The sequence below is a fragment of the Cyprinus carpio genome, chromosome A13 (assembly GCF_018340385.1).
Source record: "Cyprinus carpio isolate SPL01 chromosome A13, ASM1834038v1, whole genome shotgun sequence".
Taxonomy (NCBI): Eukaryota; Metazoa; Chordata; class Actinopteri; order Cypriniformes; family Cyprinidae; genus Cyprinus; species Cyprinus carpio.
The window spans coordinates 11,664,488-11,680,614 of record NC_056584.1 but is presented as its reverse complement, the minus strand read 5'-3'; the positions used below and the strand labels follow the sequence as shown (position 1 = coordinate 11,680,614).

The 16,127-nt window shown below is 37.4% G+C and overlaps 1 protein-coding gene across 1 annotated transcript; it reads left to right on the top strand.

Annotated features, from left to right (window-relative positions):
- Positions 1-11,847: 11,847 nt before the first annotated feature.
- LOC109070973 (homeobox protein SIX2) lies at positions 11,848-14,917 on the top strand. Its single transcript, XM_019087459.2, has 2 exons — positions 11,848-12,720; positions 14,040-14,917. The coding sequence occupies exons 1-2, from the start codon at positions 12,161-12,163 to the stop codon at positions 14,344-14,346; spliced, it is 867 nt and encodes a 288-aa protein (XP_018943004.1). The 5' UTR covers positions 11,848-12,160; the 3' UTR covers positions 14,347-14,917.
- Positions 14,918-16,127: the final 1,210 nt, after the last annotated feature.

Here is a 16,127-nt window from a genome sequence, read left to right as displayed (position 1 = left end):
TACAGGATGGGTCTCATTTTACCTATCAATCACTGAGATGTCACAACAGCTCTGAGCTCTTTAGCCTGCTCAGAGAGGGCAGGAGGAGGAACTCCTTTAGACTGGGATCAAGACCAGACACAGAACATCTCTTTTGCTCTCTTTTACTTTTCCCTCTGCTCTCAATTCAAATGTACAATGCAATGGCATTTCTGAATACTCTGTACTTCTTGTCATTTCCCATATACTTAGATGTTTACTAAGTACTGTTTTGTTATAAATTTGCATCATTCACTTTTACACTGAACAAAATTATAAACGCAACACTATAAAGGTGTGGCATATCAAGATGCTGATTAGACAGCATGATTATTGCACAGGTGTGCCTTAGGCTGGCCACAATAAAAGGACACTCTAAAATGTGAAGTTTTACTGTATTGGGGGGTCCGGGGGGTCCGAAACTTAGTCAGTATCTGGTGTGACCACCATTTGCCTCACGCAGTGCAACACATCTCCTTCGCATAGAGTTGATCAGGTTGCTGGCCTGTGGAATGTTTGTCCACTCCTCTTCAAATGCTGTGCGAAGTTGAAGCAAAGCTGGATATTAGCAGGAACTGGAACATGCTGTCGTAAATGCCGATCCAGAGCATCCCAAACATGCTTAATGGGTGACATGTCCGGTGAGTATGCTGGCCATGCAAGAACTGGGATGTTTTCAGCTTCCAGGAATTGTGTACAGATCCTTGCAACATGGGGCCATGCATTATCATGCTGCAACATGAGGTGATGGTCGTAGATGAATGACACAACAATGGGCCTCAGGATCTTGTTACGGTATCTCTGTGCATTCAAAATGCCTTTAATAAAATGCACCTGTGTTCGCTGTCCATATCATACGCCTGCCCATACCATAACCCCACCACCACCATGGGCCACTCAATCCACAACGTTAATATCAGCAAACCACTCACCCACACGACACCATACACACTGTCTGCCATCTGCCCTGTACAGAAAAAACTGGGATTCATCCATGAAGAGAACACCTCTCCAAAGTGCCAGACGCCATCAAATGTGAGCATTTGCCCACTCAAGTCGGTTACGACGATGAATTGCAGTCAGGTCGAGACCCCGATGAGGATGGCGACCATGCAGATGAGCGTCCCTGAGACGGTTTCTGACAGTTTGTGCAGAAATTCTTTGGTTATGCAAACCGATTGTTGCAGCAGCTCTCTGGGTGGTTGGTCGCAGATGATCTTGGAGGTGAAGATGCTGGATGTGGAGGTCCTGGGCTGGTGTGGTTATATGTGGTCTGCAGTTGTGAGGCCGGTTGGATGTACTGCCAAATTCTCTGAAATGCCTTTGGAGACGGCTTATGGTAGAGAAATGAACATTCAATTCATGGGCAACAGCTCTGGTGGACATTCCTGCCGTCAGCATGCCAATTGCATGCTCCCTCAAAACTTGCGACATCTGTGTGTGCTATGTGATAAAACTGCACATTTTAGAGTGGCCTTTTATTGTGGCCAGCCTAAGGCACACCTGTGCAATAATCATGCTGTCTAATCAGCATCTTGCTATGCCACACCTGTGAGGTGGATGGATTATCTCGGCAAAGGAAAAGTGCTCACTAACACAGATTTAGACAGATTTGTGAACAATATTTGAGAGAAATAGGCTTTTTGTGTACATAGAAAAAGTCTTAGATCTTTGAATTCAGCTCATGAAAAATGGGAGCAAAAACAAAAGTGTTGCGTTTATAATTTTGTTCAGTGTATGTGTGAAAGTTGTAGTTGCAAAAGTAAGATACCAGGGGTCATAAAGTGTATAACTTCATCCCAATGCATATTTTTGGAATTAAATCCTATGAATTACGTAGAACAGCTTTTATAAATTGAACTTGATTCGCCAATAAAACCCCCCTGTTCTGTCGGCAGGTCGAATGCAGGACAAGCCCTTCTTGCCAATCAAGAGGGACTGATCTGACTTGGTGTTTTGCAAAAAAGGCAAATGGTGAAATTCATACTTCAACAATGTCAGCTTTGCTCCGCTTGCCTGTCATTCATCGGAAAAGCAGCAAAGCTTTGGTTGCAGCCATTAAAAAAATAAAAATAAACATACAGATTCTCGAAAAGAAGATACTGTGTCCTTACTTGTTCCTTCATTTTCTTCCTGACCTTTCCTGTGATCAGTTCTGTGTTACTCGCCTTCCCACCCTCTACCATCTGGAACTTCTTGTGCCTGGTGCCCGCTTGTTTCGTGTGGTGGTCGCCGCTGATAACCTGACTGAGCGAGTCGCTTGAGCTTCGGATGGGCAGGTTGCCAGCCTCCTCTTGGCTGAACCTATGTTTGACCAAACGTATGAGGAGTGGGTGTTTTTTATTTCTCTTGGAGGGCTCACTCAATGGCTGGTTCTCACTCTTTCTAACCTGCTCCGAGGCCTTTCGCAGCTCACAGAACAAGCCCTGACAGAACAAGCCCTTCTGTATGCAGAGTCCTGCAAAATGTTGTCTTTTTAAAATGTGAAAATCAAGGAAACAAAATAGATCCTGTCTTTAATAAATGCAGCATTGAAAGCTGTGGCGAATTTAAAAGGTGAAAAACAGGTGAAGGCCTATCTTCATTTATTTAGTATTGACTTACATAATCTTCCATTTATGCTTTTCTCAACTAAGTCAACGTCTTCCTTTCCTGTTCCAAGCAGTTCTAAATGATTGAATTAGTGACTAGATTAGACCGGACAAAAACTACAAATCTGCTGATCCAAAAGAGAGGTTTTAAGTGCTTGTTTCCAGAAAGGACACTGTTTACAGCCCAACTGTTTATTTAAAAAATAAAGAAAGAAATAAAGAAAAACAAAGATTTTGGTAATAATAATAATAATTATTGTTATTATTATATAAACTTTAATAATATATTTTATTATTTTTATATTATTTGTATTTATTTTAATTTATTGTTGTTGTTGTTGATGATTATAAATAAAAATGGGCATTTTAAGTTTTGCCTTTTGATCTTTTGGCTGTAATTTATCAGTCAAACTTTTTTGTCACTTCGTGATGGTACAGACACTGTTCTGGAATTTTTTTTTTTTTTTTTTACATATCACATGAAAACAGTGTAGATGGATGAAATCGGTATTTTGAAGATGTTACTTCACGGAAAAGAATTGTAAGGCATGAGTGGATCTGAACTTGAAAATAAGCCAACATTGCATCCTCAAATTAATACCCTGCTCTCCATAGTCATTTGCAGGCATACAAAAACCGCACTAGGCCAGGAAATAACACCATTGATGCCCATGACTGCAATAAACACTCTAACACCCCCTCAAAGAAGAGAGCAATAATGAGTTTGCCAAAACATCAAACTCCAATGTTGTGCTTGCTTTTCCGCTCCATTGGTGAATATAAATTTTAAGAGCCTTTCACTATCAGTGACCCAAGAAGAGGAGGCATTTGTTGAAGAAGTTGCCGTTTTATTGTGGAACTGCAAGGCTGCAAATGCACCTCTGAACAATGACACCTTTGGAAGTACAGTTACAGGAGAACAGGGCCCCTAATTTATGTCAGCACTATTGCAGGGTTGAATTTATTGATGGTAATGCAAGATGGTGAGATCTGCTTAAAAAAGCCCCAAGGCCTCTTATTATACAACTTGTCTGTCTTTCACACCAACCTGAACTGTAACTGTAGAATCTTAGCTGACATGAAGGACATATGGCATCCAAAGAAACCATTAGAAGGACAGTACCCCTCTCGCTAAGAATAATAATAAACAAAACAACACCCCCTCCACCACCATAACACCAAAAAATTGCTAATAATATAAGAACACTTGCAATCTGTGCATTTTTTAAAAAGGGAACTGATCTGATGGAAAGTGAATGCTAATTTTCTGGTTGCTTTAGGATTATTATTCAATGACAGGAAGAGGAAATATCAGGATGGAACTGGAGAGCAGGACGAATGCAGAAAGCAGCTGGCCTGTAACAGAGAGGTCAGCTGGGAAACACCACGGCCCCACATATACATGGCTGGATGTATATATATTGTTTTAATGTGCAGGCCTGCACTCTGTCTGCTTTTCAAAAAGTGATTTTAGTCAAGGGAAGGCATGCGTTCTATAGGCATATTGACTCTGAACCCCTTTGACCCTTTAAAAGACACAAGAATGTAATAATTCTCAATAATTTCACCTTTTTGTTTTACTGCGGTGGTGGGAGAGGAACATTCAGGGTTATTGCCAATTACAGACCCTAAAATGTACCCAGTACCAGTCACTTCCCTCTTTGAATATTAAAGTTCCTCTCAGAGCCTTATCTTTTCATCATTCGTATCACATCACATCATGACTGTGAGGTTATCTCAACAAATACAGACATGTCGATATCAGTATTGGTTGTACCTTGTAATCTGCTGCCTCGACAGTTCTGTGAGGTGTTGCTTACTATAGGCACTGAAATCAAAACCATTGTCTCTAGAGGACAATATTGATGTTTAGTAACCACACAACGGTGAAAACTTAAAGCCATATATTGTTAAAGGGACAGTTCAGGCAAAACATTAAAAATAAAAATCATTTACTCACCCTCATAAAATATTTTAAAGAATATTTCAGCTGTTACAATGGTCAAGTCAAATGGGTCAAAAACAGCACTGTTCCCCCATCACTTTCACCGTATGGACCAATTTTATGTTCTGTAGAAGAAACATTCATACAGGTTTGGAACGACATGAGAGTGAATAAATTCTAACAGAATTTTCATTTTGGGGTCAACTGTCCCTTTAACCATATCTGAACCTAATTAGAGCTTGGTCTTTGCTGGAGAACTGCACATCTCCTCCAGTGCAGACCAAGTCTTCCCCCATCAGCCCTTCACAGGATGCCAGGAAGCCTCTGAACAGCTGCTTAGACACTTGTCTGGACTGAGTTACTGAAAGGTGCCTTTTTTTTCCTTTTTTTATTGATAATATTACTATAATTGATGTAAATACGGCTTTGGGATAATGTCTCTATCAGGATGGGCCACGGCTGGCCAGCAGACCATAATCATGACCCCCATTTCTCTCTCCCTCAGGTGAGACTCAGACAGGGGTCTGCAGGAAGCCATAAGCATACTGGGCAACAATAAATATCCAAATGCTCTCCTTTAAAAAAAATTTTTTTTTTTAATGCTTGTATTTGATACTCGGTCATAGCTTCATACAGGAACATAAACAACTTAGCCACAGGCTTTATCTTAAAGAAGTAGTTCACCCAAAAATGAAAATGCTGACATTATTTTCTCATTTAAGTATCATATAAGATTGTTTCACACAATGAAAATGTTCATGTTTGGGTAAACAATCCCTTTAAGTCTTTAAAGGGTAACAGGAAAAATAAATAATACCTTTAGATAAATTGTACAGGTGTAATTAAATGTGATATAATTGTTCTTTAATAATTCTAATGAAGAAATTAAAGCATATATTTTATGTATAAAGCCAGCTGTTCACTCTCCTCTTGGTCGTTTGTAACATATTCAGACACTTCTTTCTACTGTGCACCATCTCACAGCCATCATAGCTTTTATCTTTTATCCTGACCTGTGGGTGTAAAGTCCTCTTTAATGCGTGACTGTTGAGGACTGCTCTACTGTCCAAACATCTGCTCCAGCTGCCACACACACTGTTACACTCAATCATGAATATGATGGCTGAGTTGTTGCTGTCCTGTATTGTATTTTTATATATATATTTTTTTTTCATTTGTTTCATCGTTATTTTCAGACATGGTGTGTATAAATGTATATTGTTCTGTTCCTGCAGAGCAAATGTATTTGCTTATACTCATTGTGACATTAACAGTTTGAATTGGTTGGATTAATTAGCCATCTGATCAGAATGGAGGAGGAAAAGGAGTAAATTTTATGAAATTTGTCACCATTTTGCTACAAAATTTGACACTTTTCTGCTGCACGTTTTTGTCAGGGAACAGTGTTTTGTAGTTTTGGTCTGAAATCTAAAATCCTCCTAAATTCAACCCCATATAAACATGAAAGCAAAACAGGTTTTTTAAGCTTGTGCTTGCAAAATAACTAACAAAGAGGGTAGTATGGTTAAACCAGCCACTAACAGTCTTATTTTTGCACTCTGATGGTATTAACAGTTTCCCTATAAGCTATGGTTACATTTACAATGTAAACAGTCAAACAATAAACATCATGCTGTCTATCATGTGTGACAATTTTTCATTATAATGGAGATTATTGTATTGTAAAGGACTAAGGCTTGCAAAGTCTGAGTATATTGGCTTATGTTCAAACAATTTAATGAAATATATTCTTTAGATGTTGCCTTTTTTAAGAATAAACACAATGAAAACATTTTAATGAAAAAAAATAATAATTTGAAGATCTGAAGAAACCAGTTTTCACAACCTGAAGAAAACATTGTTTTTAATTTGTAATCATATCTATGAAAAGGCTAATCCCCCCCCCCCCAACACACACACACACACACAAGCACATCAACACACACAGACACACACATGCTCTCTCTTGAATGTTCATCCTGTTGCCAAAACCATACTATGGTTGATATAATACTAAGAAAATGAAAACGCTGAATATATTAGGACTGGTTGCATGTATAACATATTTTAAAATATATTTAACATTCCCACACACAATGTAATCAGGAATATTCAGTTGTTTAACCAAGACAGTATCCTTATTTTCGACACACTTTGACAGTGACGACATTTTTAAAAATATAGAATGTTTCAGTAGTTTTAGTTCTATATTCATAAACCAAGGTGGCTTTAATAAACAGTGTTTTATCAAAATTATTTTCTGAGACCAAACTAACCAGTGTTTGGTTTCTTGTTGACATCATGGAAAATAAATCTCACTTAAAGTTAAAACTTAGATATATTATTTTCATTAAGGTTAGATTTGCTTTTTGCAAGAAGTGCCTGAAATGCTCTCACATCCTGGTTCATTGCTGTACTTTGTCTACAAGTGCATATAAATAACATCAATCACATTGTAAATGTTCAATCCTAAACACAGGTGTTTCTTCAACCTGATGATCTGTGTTAAATCATCCATGTACAGAGAGCCAATGATATAAACGTGTGTATACACATCTACCCAAAATGCAAACAATTGCCACATAATCTTTACAATATGTGGTTTCATATTGCCTTCTTATTTATTCTACAAATGCAGCAGTTTATGTCCTAAATAGACTAAATTATTTAATATAGTTATAGAAAATTCTACAGTAGTTGAAAAAAAAGGAAAGAAACTATGGTATGATTGCTTTAAAAACACTTGGTCTGGTTACTAAATTCAGTTACATATGGTAACTGAATTGAATACATTTGGAAAAATAACCAACATTAAAAACAAGCAAAACATCACACCATCCAGGACAACAGTAAATTAGTCTGGGGATTTCATGTAACCTTCTGCCTCACTCCATACAGCTGTTGGTGTTTTATTTTTTTATTTATTTGATAAATATAGTCATGTAATCTGTAGGAAATCACAGAGTACTTCTAAATCTACAATTTTCTATTGAATGTTTTATCATTAATGTTATAGGCTACAGTGATAATCATAGGTTGGTCCTGGATAAGTCAATAACCGATGCACGCGTTTAACATTTATATAATTGCTGATATGATGTATTAAATCTAAAACTGTCATATTTCGTGCCACAATATTTTTTAATGCAGACAGTTGATATTTATGTACACGCACGGCCAACAACTTCCTAAATACTTTTCTATTTATTTTTTATCTTTGTAAAACTATAAATGGCAAATGTTACTTTTTTATTCAAGTTTGTTAAAAAAATAAAGAGCAAAATAAACTAACTAACATGGTATTTTTTTTTCACATTGGATTATTTCTAATATGCATATACTACAATATCGAGTGAAATTTGAGCATTGAATTTACCTGGTTTTTATTTATTTATTTATTTTATTTTATTATTTATTTTATTATTTATTTGGCAGTTTCATCTACTGATTAGCCGTCTTGCCGTTTGTTTCACGCGTATTCTCAAATATTTATTATTTACCTTTAGATGGTTTTAATATGTATTGATTTAAGTAACATTTTATGCATAGGTACGTGCTTATTATTGCCATCATGTATCATAATAACGAATGAACATTGACATGGGCAGCATTTTGAGCTAATCTCTAATTTGCATTTCTGCATTCTTGAGTTGAGCGTTCTGGCGCATCTGGCGTTTAGAACGACTTGAGAGACAACAACTGCTGCTGTGCAGAGATTCGCCGCATGTCAGGCGCGACCCCAGTCTCCTGGGAGCACAAAAATCAGTGCACGTCACAATAAATTGTGCACTAACAGACAGAACAATTCCTAATAGTTTCAGATAGTTAAATGTACGGGGACAGTCAGAATGGGTGAAATTTGTAGCATTAATTATATTACCAATAAGCGGTTACGCCACAAACCCGCATTTGAAGAAAAGCACTTGTTGCCTAAAGGGCGCCATCATCGTTCTCTTTAAAGGGCATCATCCGGCTACAACAGCAAATTACCCAGAGCCAATAACAAATTTCGTTTCCAACTGAATCAAATGTACATTCATTGTGATAGTTCTGATTTGTTTAGCAGAGGGCGAGTGTGAGTGATATAAAATTCCCATATTTATCTAGTTTTAAATTCTGTTATTTCTCAACCGAAAATTAATGGCATGTACAAAGTGTACTTGTATTGGGACAGGCTGTAACATTAATAATTTTGTTTGTTTGTATTCATCAAATTCAAGTTCAAAATAATTTTGTCCCATATACAAACCTATCATTTTAAGCATTTTCATTCAAAAGGTAAACAAATAGGAATCATTTTCATTCCAAACAAATATAATATAAATACATACAACTCTGAGTGCGTAGTTTAGTGAATCTCACTACTGTGTCAAATGTAGGCATGTACATTTTTTCATTTTGTTCAATCTTTGTGTGTTTAGACGTACGTGGAAAGTGTTAGGCCTACAGCGCTTCCTGTCTTGTGATTGATAGCATTATGCACGCTTATATGTCTTTTTATTATTAAATTCAACTTAGTTATCAATTCACGCGGAAACGTTAATACATTTCAGTTTTCAATTATAGTGGGTGTCTTGTTTTTCTTGCGCTGAACCGCGCATTGACACCACACGTCTGGGTTTAATTCTTTCTATTTCCGCCAAACATGACAAGTCTGAAAGAATGCAACTCATCAGGTCTTGTGGTGCAAGCCACGGAGCAGCCGCGCACTGCCGCCACCCTGCGCTTTCGAGAGAGGAAATAACATCTTGCAATAATCAGTCCAATTAGTGGAGGTCGCGGCTGCGTGCTCTCCGGTTAGCTGTGGGAGGTTGTCAAAACAGGGGCGGCTATTAGACGAAACGCGATCCCCATTCATCAGCATTGTAATAATCACCGTGCAGACGAGCAGCGCGGGTCCTTCAAGCTCTGATCAAACTGATCCGTAGAAACAAACCGTTTACAAACAGTGTCAAGGCAAGATGAGCATCTTGATTTGGCCTGTCACTGACATTCCCCCACCACACACACATACACACACAACATCCAAAATCCTTTCAGTATGTGTTTTCCATTGCTTGACTGCATTGTTATAGTTTCACCAGAGTGTCTCAAATCGAAAATATTGGTAAAATACCTCGATTTGTGTCGATCACAGAATAAACTGACTATTTAGCCTTCAGCTGTAAAGTATAGGCTATGTTTTATTGATCATCATATTTTATTGTCATCAGCAATCCTTAAAATCAAATATTGGTATAGTTTGTGTCAAAGGAATGGTCCACTTAGATTAGCACACATGGAAGTAATGAGATCAAAGTAACGTGAAATGTTTACTTACAGCAAAGTGCAATTTAGGCATATTAATAACCCATTTCTAAGGGCAGTGACCGTCTCTGAGGTTGGCATTACTAGCTCAGCTTTTATTTATTTTTATTTAGCTTTTTATTTACTTACATATCACGAGAACTACAAAAGCCATTAAACTGATTGCATTAAATTCAGCATGTACAGAATCATTTTGTAATCTTTAATCTGAGTGTAGATTTTAGGACTGCTAATGATAATTATGTGGCTAATTATATATTTTATTTTTTGTATAAAAATAATAATTACAGTTATAATTGTTGTCAAAAATAGTGAAATCAATATATTCTAGATTTCTTGATTCATGATTTAGATCACAACAATTTTATTCAAAAAAAGCGTCGGAAACATTGATTAGGCTACTTGTTTCATTATGTACAGAAGTATATTTACACATGTAAAGCGACCCACTGTACTTTATGTAATTATATTGCGCAAAATTACCAGATAAGGGGTGTATGGGAAATTTAATTATAATCTTTCCATGATATTGACCTCAGAGATTGTTGCATGCTTTGACGTGTTTCGAATAATATTCTATGCAACTTCTGAAGTCTTCTTCACTAACAAGCCACATCACAGGCCTTTACTGCAGCAGTGCAGTACGGATATCTAAAAACTGCAAAGACACCAGACCTTAAACTAAGCAATTTTCACTCTCCTTTATGACAAGGTTGGCATGTCTCAACAGCGTCAGGATTTTTTATTTAATGTAAGATGCGATTTTGCTGAACTTTCTTGTGGCCTCAAGTACCATTCATTTGAAATCAGAGAGTGTTCCAGATTAAAGCAGAACTTTGTCTCTATGACACTGCACGGTGAGTTAATGTTCAGACTACAGACTGACTGATGATATGCCAATAATGGTGTGCGTAATAGGCATCATTAAAAGATGCGCCTCTCTCACTTGTGTATAGCCTATCTGCGGTTTTTACATCGTTAACTTTCAAAAAACGAATGTTCTATGGCTTTGGTTCAGAATATATATACACTAACATACGGAGAAATGTAAAACTTAGTAAAAGGATGAACATATTACAGTTATTACTTTGATTAACTTTTTTTCAACAGCGGTTTTAATTAATCTGAGCTGTCTTACCGGTACAAACGTCCCTCGCAGTGTTTCCTATCCCTTTGTGGTATGATACCCAATCGCTGTTCTTTCTAACAGTGTATCCTTGAATACCGCTATATACTACTTAAAAACGCCCTCCAACTCTATTCCACTCAGGTCCATAATGCCTTGCTTTCACGCGTGTGCACTTGGAGAAACATACCCCCTTGTTTATCCTCAACAACTGCTAAATAATGCATAGCACAGCGCAACTGTTTAGATAAACCCTGAATTGATCAGGGGGGAAAAGGCATAGTGAATGCGCTTGCAAAAACATGTTTGCGTCAAATTATGATTTTATTTTATTGCATTTGATAGCAGTAATAAAGAATTAGAAAGACCATGTGTGTGGATTCTGGGAGTTTCCCAAACACTTAAATAGTTTTGATTTGATTAACAAGTTACAAAGTGGAAGGTTTGTAGGGTGGATTGTCTGCTTATGGTCACTCACACTCCGGCTCCTTGGTTTGGAGAGCGTCTGCTGCGCAGTCTTGCTATGGCGCTCTCATCTCAACTGCTGCTACCTCACTACCTCAAAGATCAGCGCTCTTTGGTTGCTAGAAGTGTCTGTCAAACCCCGGGCAAAAAAAATTTATTATACAGGGAAAGTCGAGGCTGTATTTCGATGTCGGTGGGCGGGCTCTAAATGAAGGGAATAATCAGTCAGTCAGCCCAAGGAGCCACCTCAAAGCATATCAGGTTACCTTGAATGACAGCGTAACCATGGCAAATAATTTGACTAAAACTATTGTCTTATCCTCATCATCCCCGGGTCAGATAACCAACCAATCACAGTTCACATAATCGCTTTTCTTGCCAGCTTAGAATAATATTATTAAAACAAGAGAGCGAGGTCCTTCTTCGGGAGTGCGTTATGCTGAAACGACATAGAAGAGGTGGCGAGAGACTCGCGAAGGAGGAACAACTTTCTCTCTTGTGCTTTAGATGGATATATGGTGTATTATGCTTGCTTGAACGGATCTAAAGTTTTGTGCCTCTCTACGGCCGGAGTGGGATTTGATTTCGTCTTCCCAACAAGTCATTTTTTGTCTCCCAAAGGGTTTACTTAAAACCTGCTGAAGAACTGTCACTGTCATCGTTAAAACAGACATAATTACAAAAGTGAACGTTTATTCGTGACAAATCATGTCTATGCTTCCCACATTTGGCTTTACGCAAGAGCAAGTGGCGTGCGTCTGCGAGGTCCTTCAGCAGGGTGGAAACATTGAACGTCTCGGGCGCTTCTTGTGGTCTCTGCCGGCTTGCGAACATCTCCACAAGAACGAGAGTGTGCTCAAAGCAAAAGCTGTGGTCGCTTTTCATAGGGGAAATTTCAGAGAGCTTTATAAGATTCTCGAAAGCCACCAGTTCTCTCCGCACAACCATCCGAAGCTGCAGCAGCTGTGGCTCAAAGCGCATTATATCGAGGCTGAGAAGCTCCGGGGCCGCCCTCTTGGGGCTGTTGGGAAGTACCGCGTCCGAAGAAAGTTTCCCCTACCCCGCTCCATTTGGGACGGCGAGGAGACAAGTTACTGCTTTAAAGAAAAGAGCAGGAGCGTGCTGCGGGAATGGTACACCCATAACCCATACCCTTCCCCGCGGGAGAAGAGGGAACTAGCAGATGCAACGGGGCTAACAACAACACAAGTCAGTAACTGGTTTAAAAACAGACGTCAACGCGACCGAGCAGCGGAGGCTAAAGAAAGGTACGGGTCTAGTATGTTACTAACTAGTTTGTATCTTAAAAACAGTTTCGATTACATGTTTAAAAGTAACTTCAACACTTTCCTTACATGGAATGCATTCATTCACGCCGTGTAATGTCCATTAAGTCAGCGGTTATTATAACCATCTTAAAATTAAAATAAATAAAAGAACATTCCCACAGATAGATGGCCAGAAAGTAACTTTAAATGTCATCCTTTCTCCATTAGTGTTAAGGTCATTTTATATGCATAAATTTATTCATGTTATTTTTTTTTTAAATATGCCTACTTTTCTTAAACGGAGTAGTTGTAATGTCCTTTTCTAAAAATGACATGAAGCGTGATGTGTGTATTAAGGTGTAATATAACTTTAGGGGAAATAGTCTATTGATAATTAATAGGAAATTACTAGAATTTTTTTCGCATTGTAAGAGCTATCTGTACGTGTATTCTTGTTTAGAATGTGTGCAGTTGCATATTACTTAAACGGGTGTCTTGTTTCACCCGCAGGCGAGGTAGTCAAGTTGAAACCACAGTGTAAACTTGCTCGTACATTTCCCGATACTTAATTAATACTTTATCATGAACCTTTACTTGACATGTTGTGATTGAGAATTTAGATAAATCAGTAGGTGACACTCTACTGATTAACCCAGACGATTCATTTCCAAACCATGTTTATAATTAGGCCTATAATAATGTTTTCCTGCATTAGGTTTCTAATGCTTAAACGTTCTTTAATGTAAATTATTAATATAGACACGAATTAGGAAGTGGTGCGGAGTCAAGGACGAATAATTGATACAGACACAAATGTACACACAGTTGATATCTGTATATGCCTTATATTTATATTTTAGTATGTTAGTATTGTGATACTCCGTTATATAGACCTATTCACGGGTACACACATATTTTATTTATATTTTTTTTTATTCGCTTTTTATAATATTTTCTAACAAATTATTTCTAATATAAATAATTCACACCTACAGAACCAACCCGATGTCTTCAAATGATAGCCCAATAATATTAATTGTTGTTGTTTATTATACGTGTATAAATATACAAATAATAGCTAGCTTGCCTATTCGAATAATAACATTATTATTATTATTAGCAGAAGAATGTGTGTTTTATAAGTCAGTATTTATTTGTTTGTTTCTTTAGATAGTTGTTTAGTTTATTAGTTGCTTCTGTAATGTCAGAGACATGGTTTTACATCAGACTGAATTTTAATAATAAACCCATTAATAGTTTTGAATACTAAAGTTGTCGGATGTTGCTCTAACCCTAACTCTAAATTATCATTTTCACAGGGAGAATAATGAGAACTCGAACACAAACAGTCACAATCCATTAACGTCTTCCATGAATGGAAATAAGACTATTTTAGGAAGCTCGGACGACGACAAAACGCCGTCTGGTACCCCAGATCACACCTCTTCAAGCCCGGCCTTGCTCCTCACGTCAAACTCCGGGCTTCAGTCCCTTCACGGCCTCGCACCTCCACCCGGTCCCAGCGCCATCCCAGTGCCAAGTGCGGATTCCTTACATCACCACCATTCATTACACGACACTATACTGAACCCTATGTCATCAAACTTGGTCGACCTTGGCTCTTAAACATGTGGACCATTTCCAAAGGACGCTTGTACATGAACGTTTAGAGTAAAACATCTCCAGACACTTATTAAACAAAAACAAATGAGACAAGGAACGGACAAAGAGAGTTGTGGATGTTTGTCGGCTGACCTACTTGCAAAGCTGAAATGGAGGGCCTTGATAGAGGTATTTTTTTAGAATGTAATGCCATGATGTATTGTTAATAAAAACGCTAATAAACGTCTTAACTGTTGATATCAAAATTATTTGATATCGTTATTATTTCAGATCGCAATTGACCCAGGACTTTTCAGTCGCATATTCCGTTTGTTTACATTTATTCTTTAAAAAAAGGCCATACATCGTTTGATTTTAATGGAATTTCTTTTATTGCAATGTTTTAATATCAACAGCATTTTTGTAGGACTATGGGGCATCTCTTCATTTTCATTTGTATTTTACTTTTGGAAAGCGACTGCATGTAACCTTTGGGATCAATAAACAGTAAACTCCAAACTCATCATAGTTTCATATACCCTTAACAATAAAATAAGATGCATTTACTGAGCAAAGAAAATGTTTGAATGGTTTTGTTGTGCATGCTGTGCAATGGTTTGTTGGGCAGGTGTCCTTATTTAATCGGAGACCCTGTTTACTGAAATGACCTGCATCTGGTCACGTGGTGGTACCGAAAGGTCAAAAATAGTTTTACACTGTGATCTTGATTCAATCTGAAATTTAAGATTTTGGAAATGATGTAGTCCATGCTACTGTAGGGCATGTGACCGGTTATAGGACACTGACAGTGACAGTTACTAACCCTCAAACATTCAAATAGGCTATGTGTGTGTGTGTTTATTTCGCAAATGCTTAGTTTGTTATGCACAATTTTCGACCACAAACACATGCGATGGTGTTTGTTTTTTCCTTTTTTCTTTTTAATGTTCAGAAACTTTACAGTGCATGTGTCAACATGCAGTTCTGTAGCTAATCTGATATTCACTGCTTCACTGTAGGCCAGTCACAAATACTTATTGTAACGCCGCACAATGCACGTCACAGAGCACTTACCAGAACGTTGCAATTCTTTCTCAGTTTTGAGATAAATGGATAAGTAATTACCTTTATTGTTATTTAAAACTAACCCGCTAATGAGGCGAAATAATAATTTGGCTTATTTTTAACTGTTTTTTTTTTTATTATTATTTATAGGCCTATATTTTTTTCTTTTGATATTATTAGCTACTCTACTCAAAAAGAGATTAAGTAGTGGGTCCTCTAGCTGCAGTTTGTGAGTGATATACAGTTTAAAGAATGGACGTATGCCTAATATATTAGCAAAAAAAAGAAAAAAAAGAAAATGGAATCAGGAAGCAACTTTTCTGTTTAAAAATGCCGTGACTCGAACTGCTCAACATTCATTATGTTCTTGATATTAATAGCCTGCGCACTAACCAGTTCTTCTGAGGTCTTTACGCAATACGTCATATAACCATAGGCAAAAAAGGAGCTGATTCATCTATTGCTGCACATTGTTTTTTTTTTTGTTTTTTTTTTTTACAGGGTTAGTACATAACCACAAAAAATCCAACACCTATACTCACGCAACTTTCTTCTTTTTTTCAAACAAGGTGGTAAGCTACTTTAGTGCAGAATCACATAGATTTCAACAGCCGTCTCACGCAACTTTCTTCTTTTTTTCAAACAAGGTGGTAGCAATTATTTTGAAAAGGTTTATTAACCTACGTGACACCAAGTTTGTTGCACTAGTATTTAAAAACAACAACAACAACAACAACAAC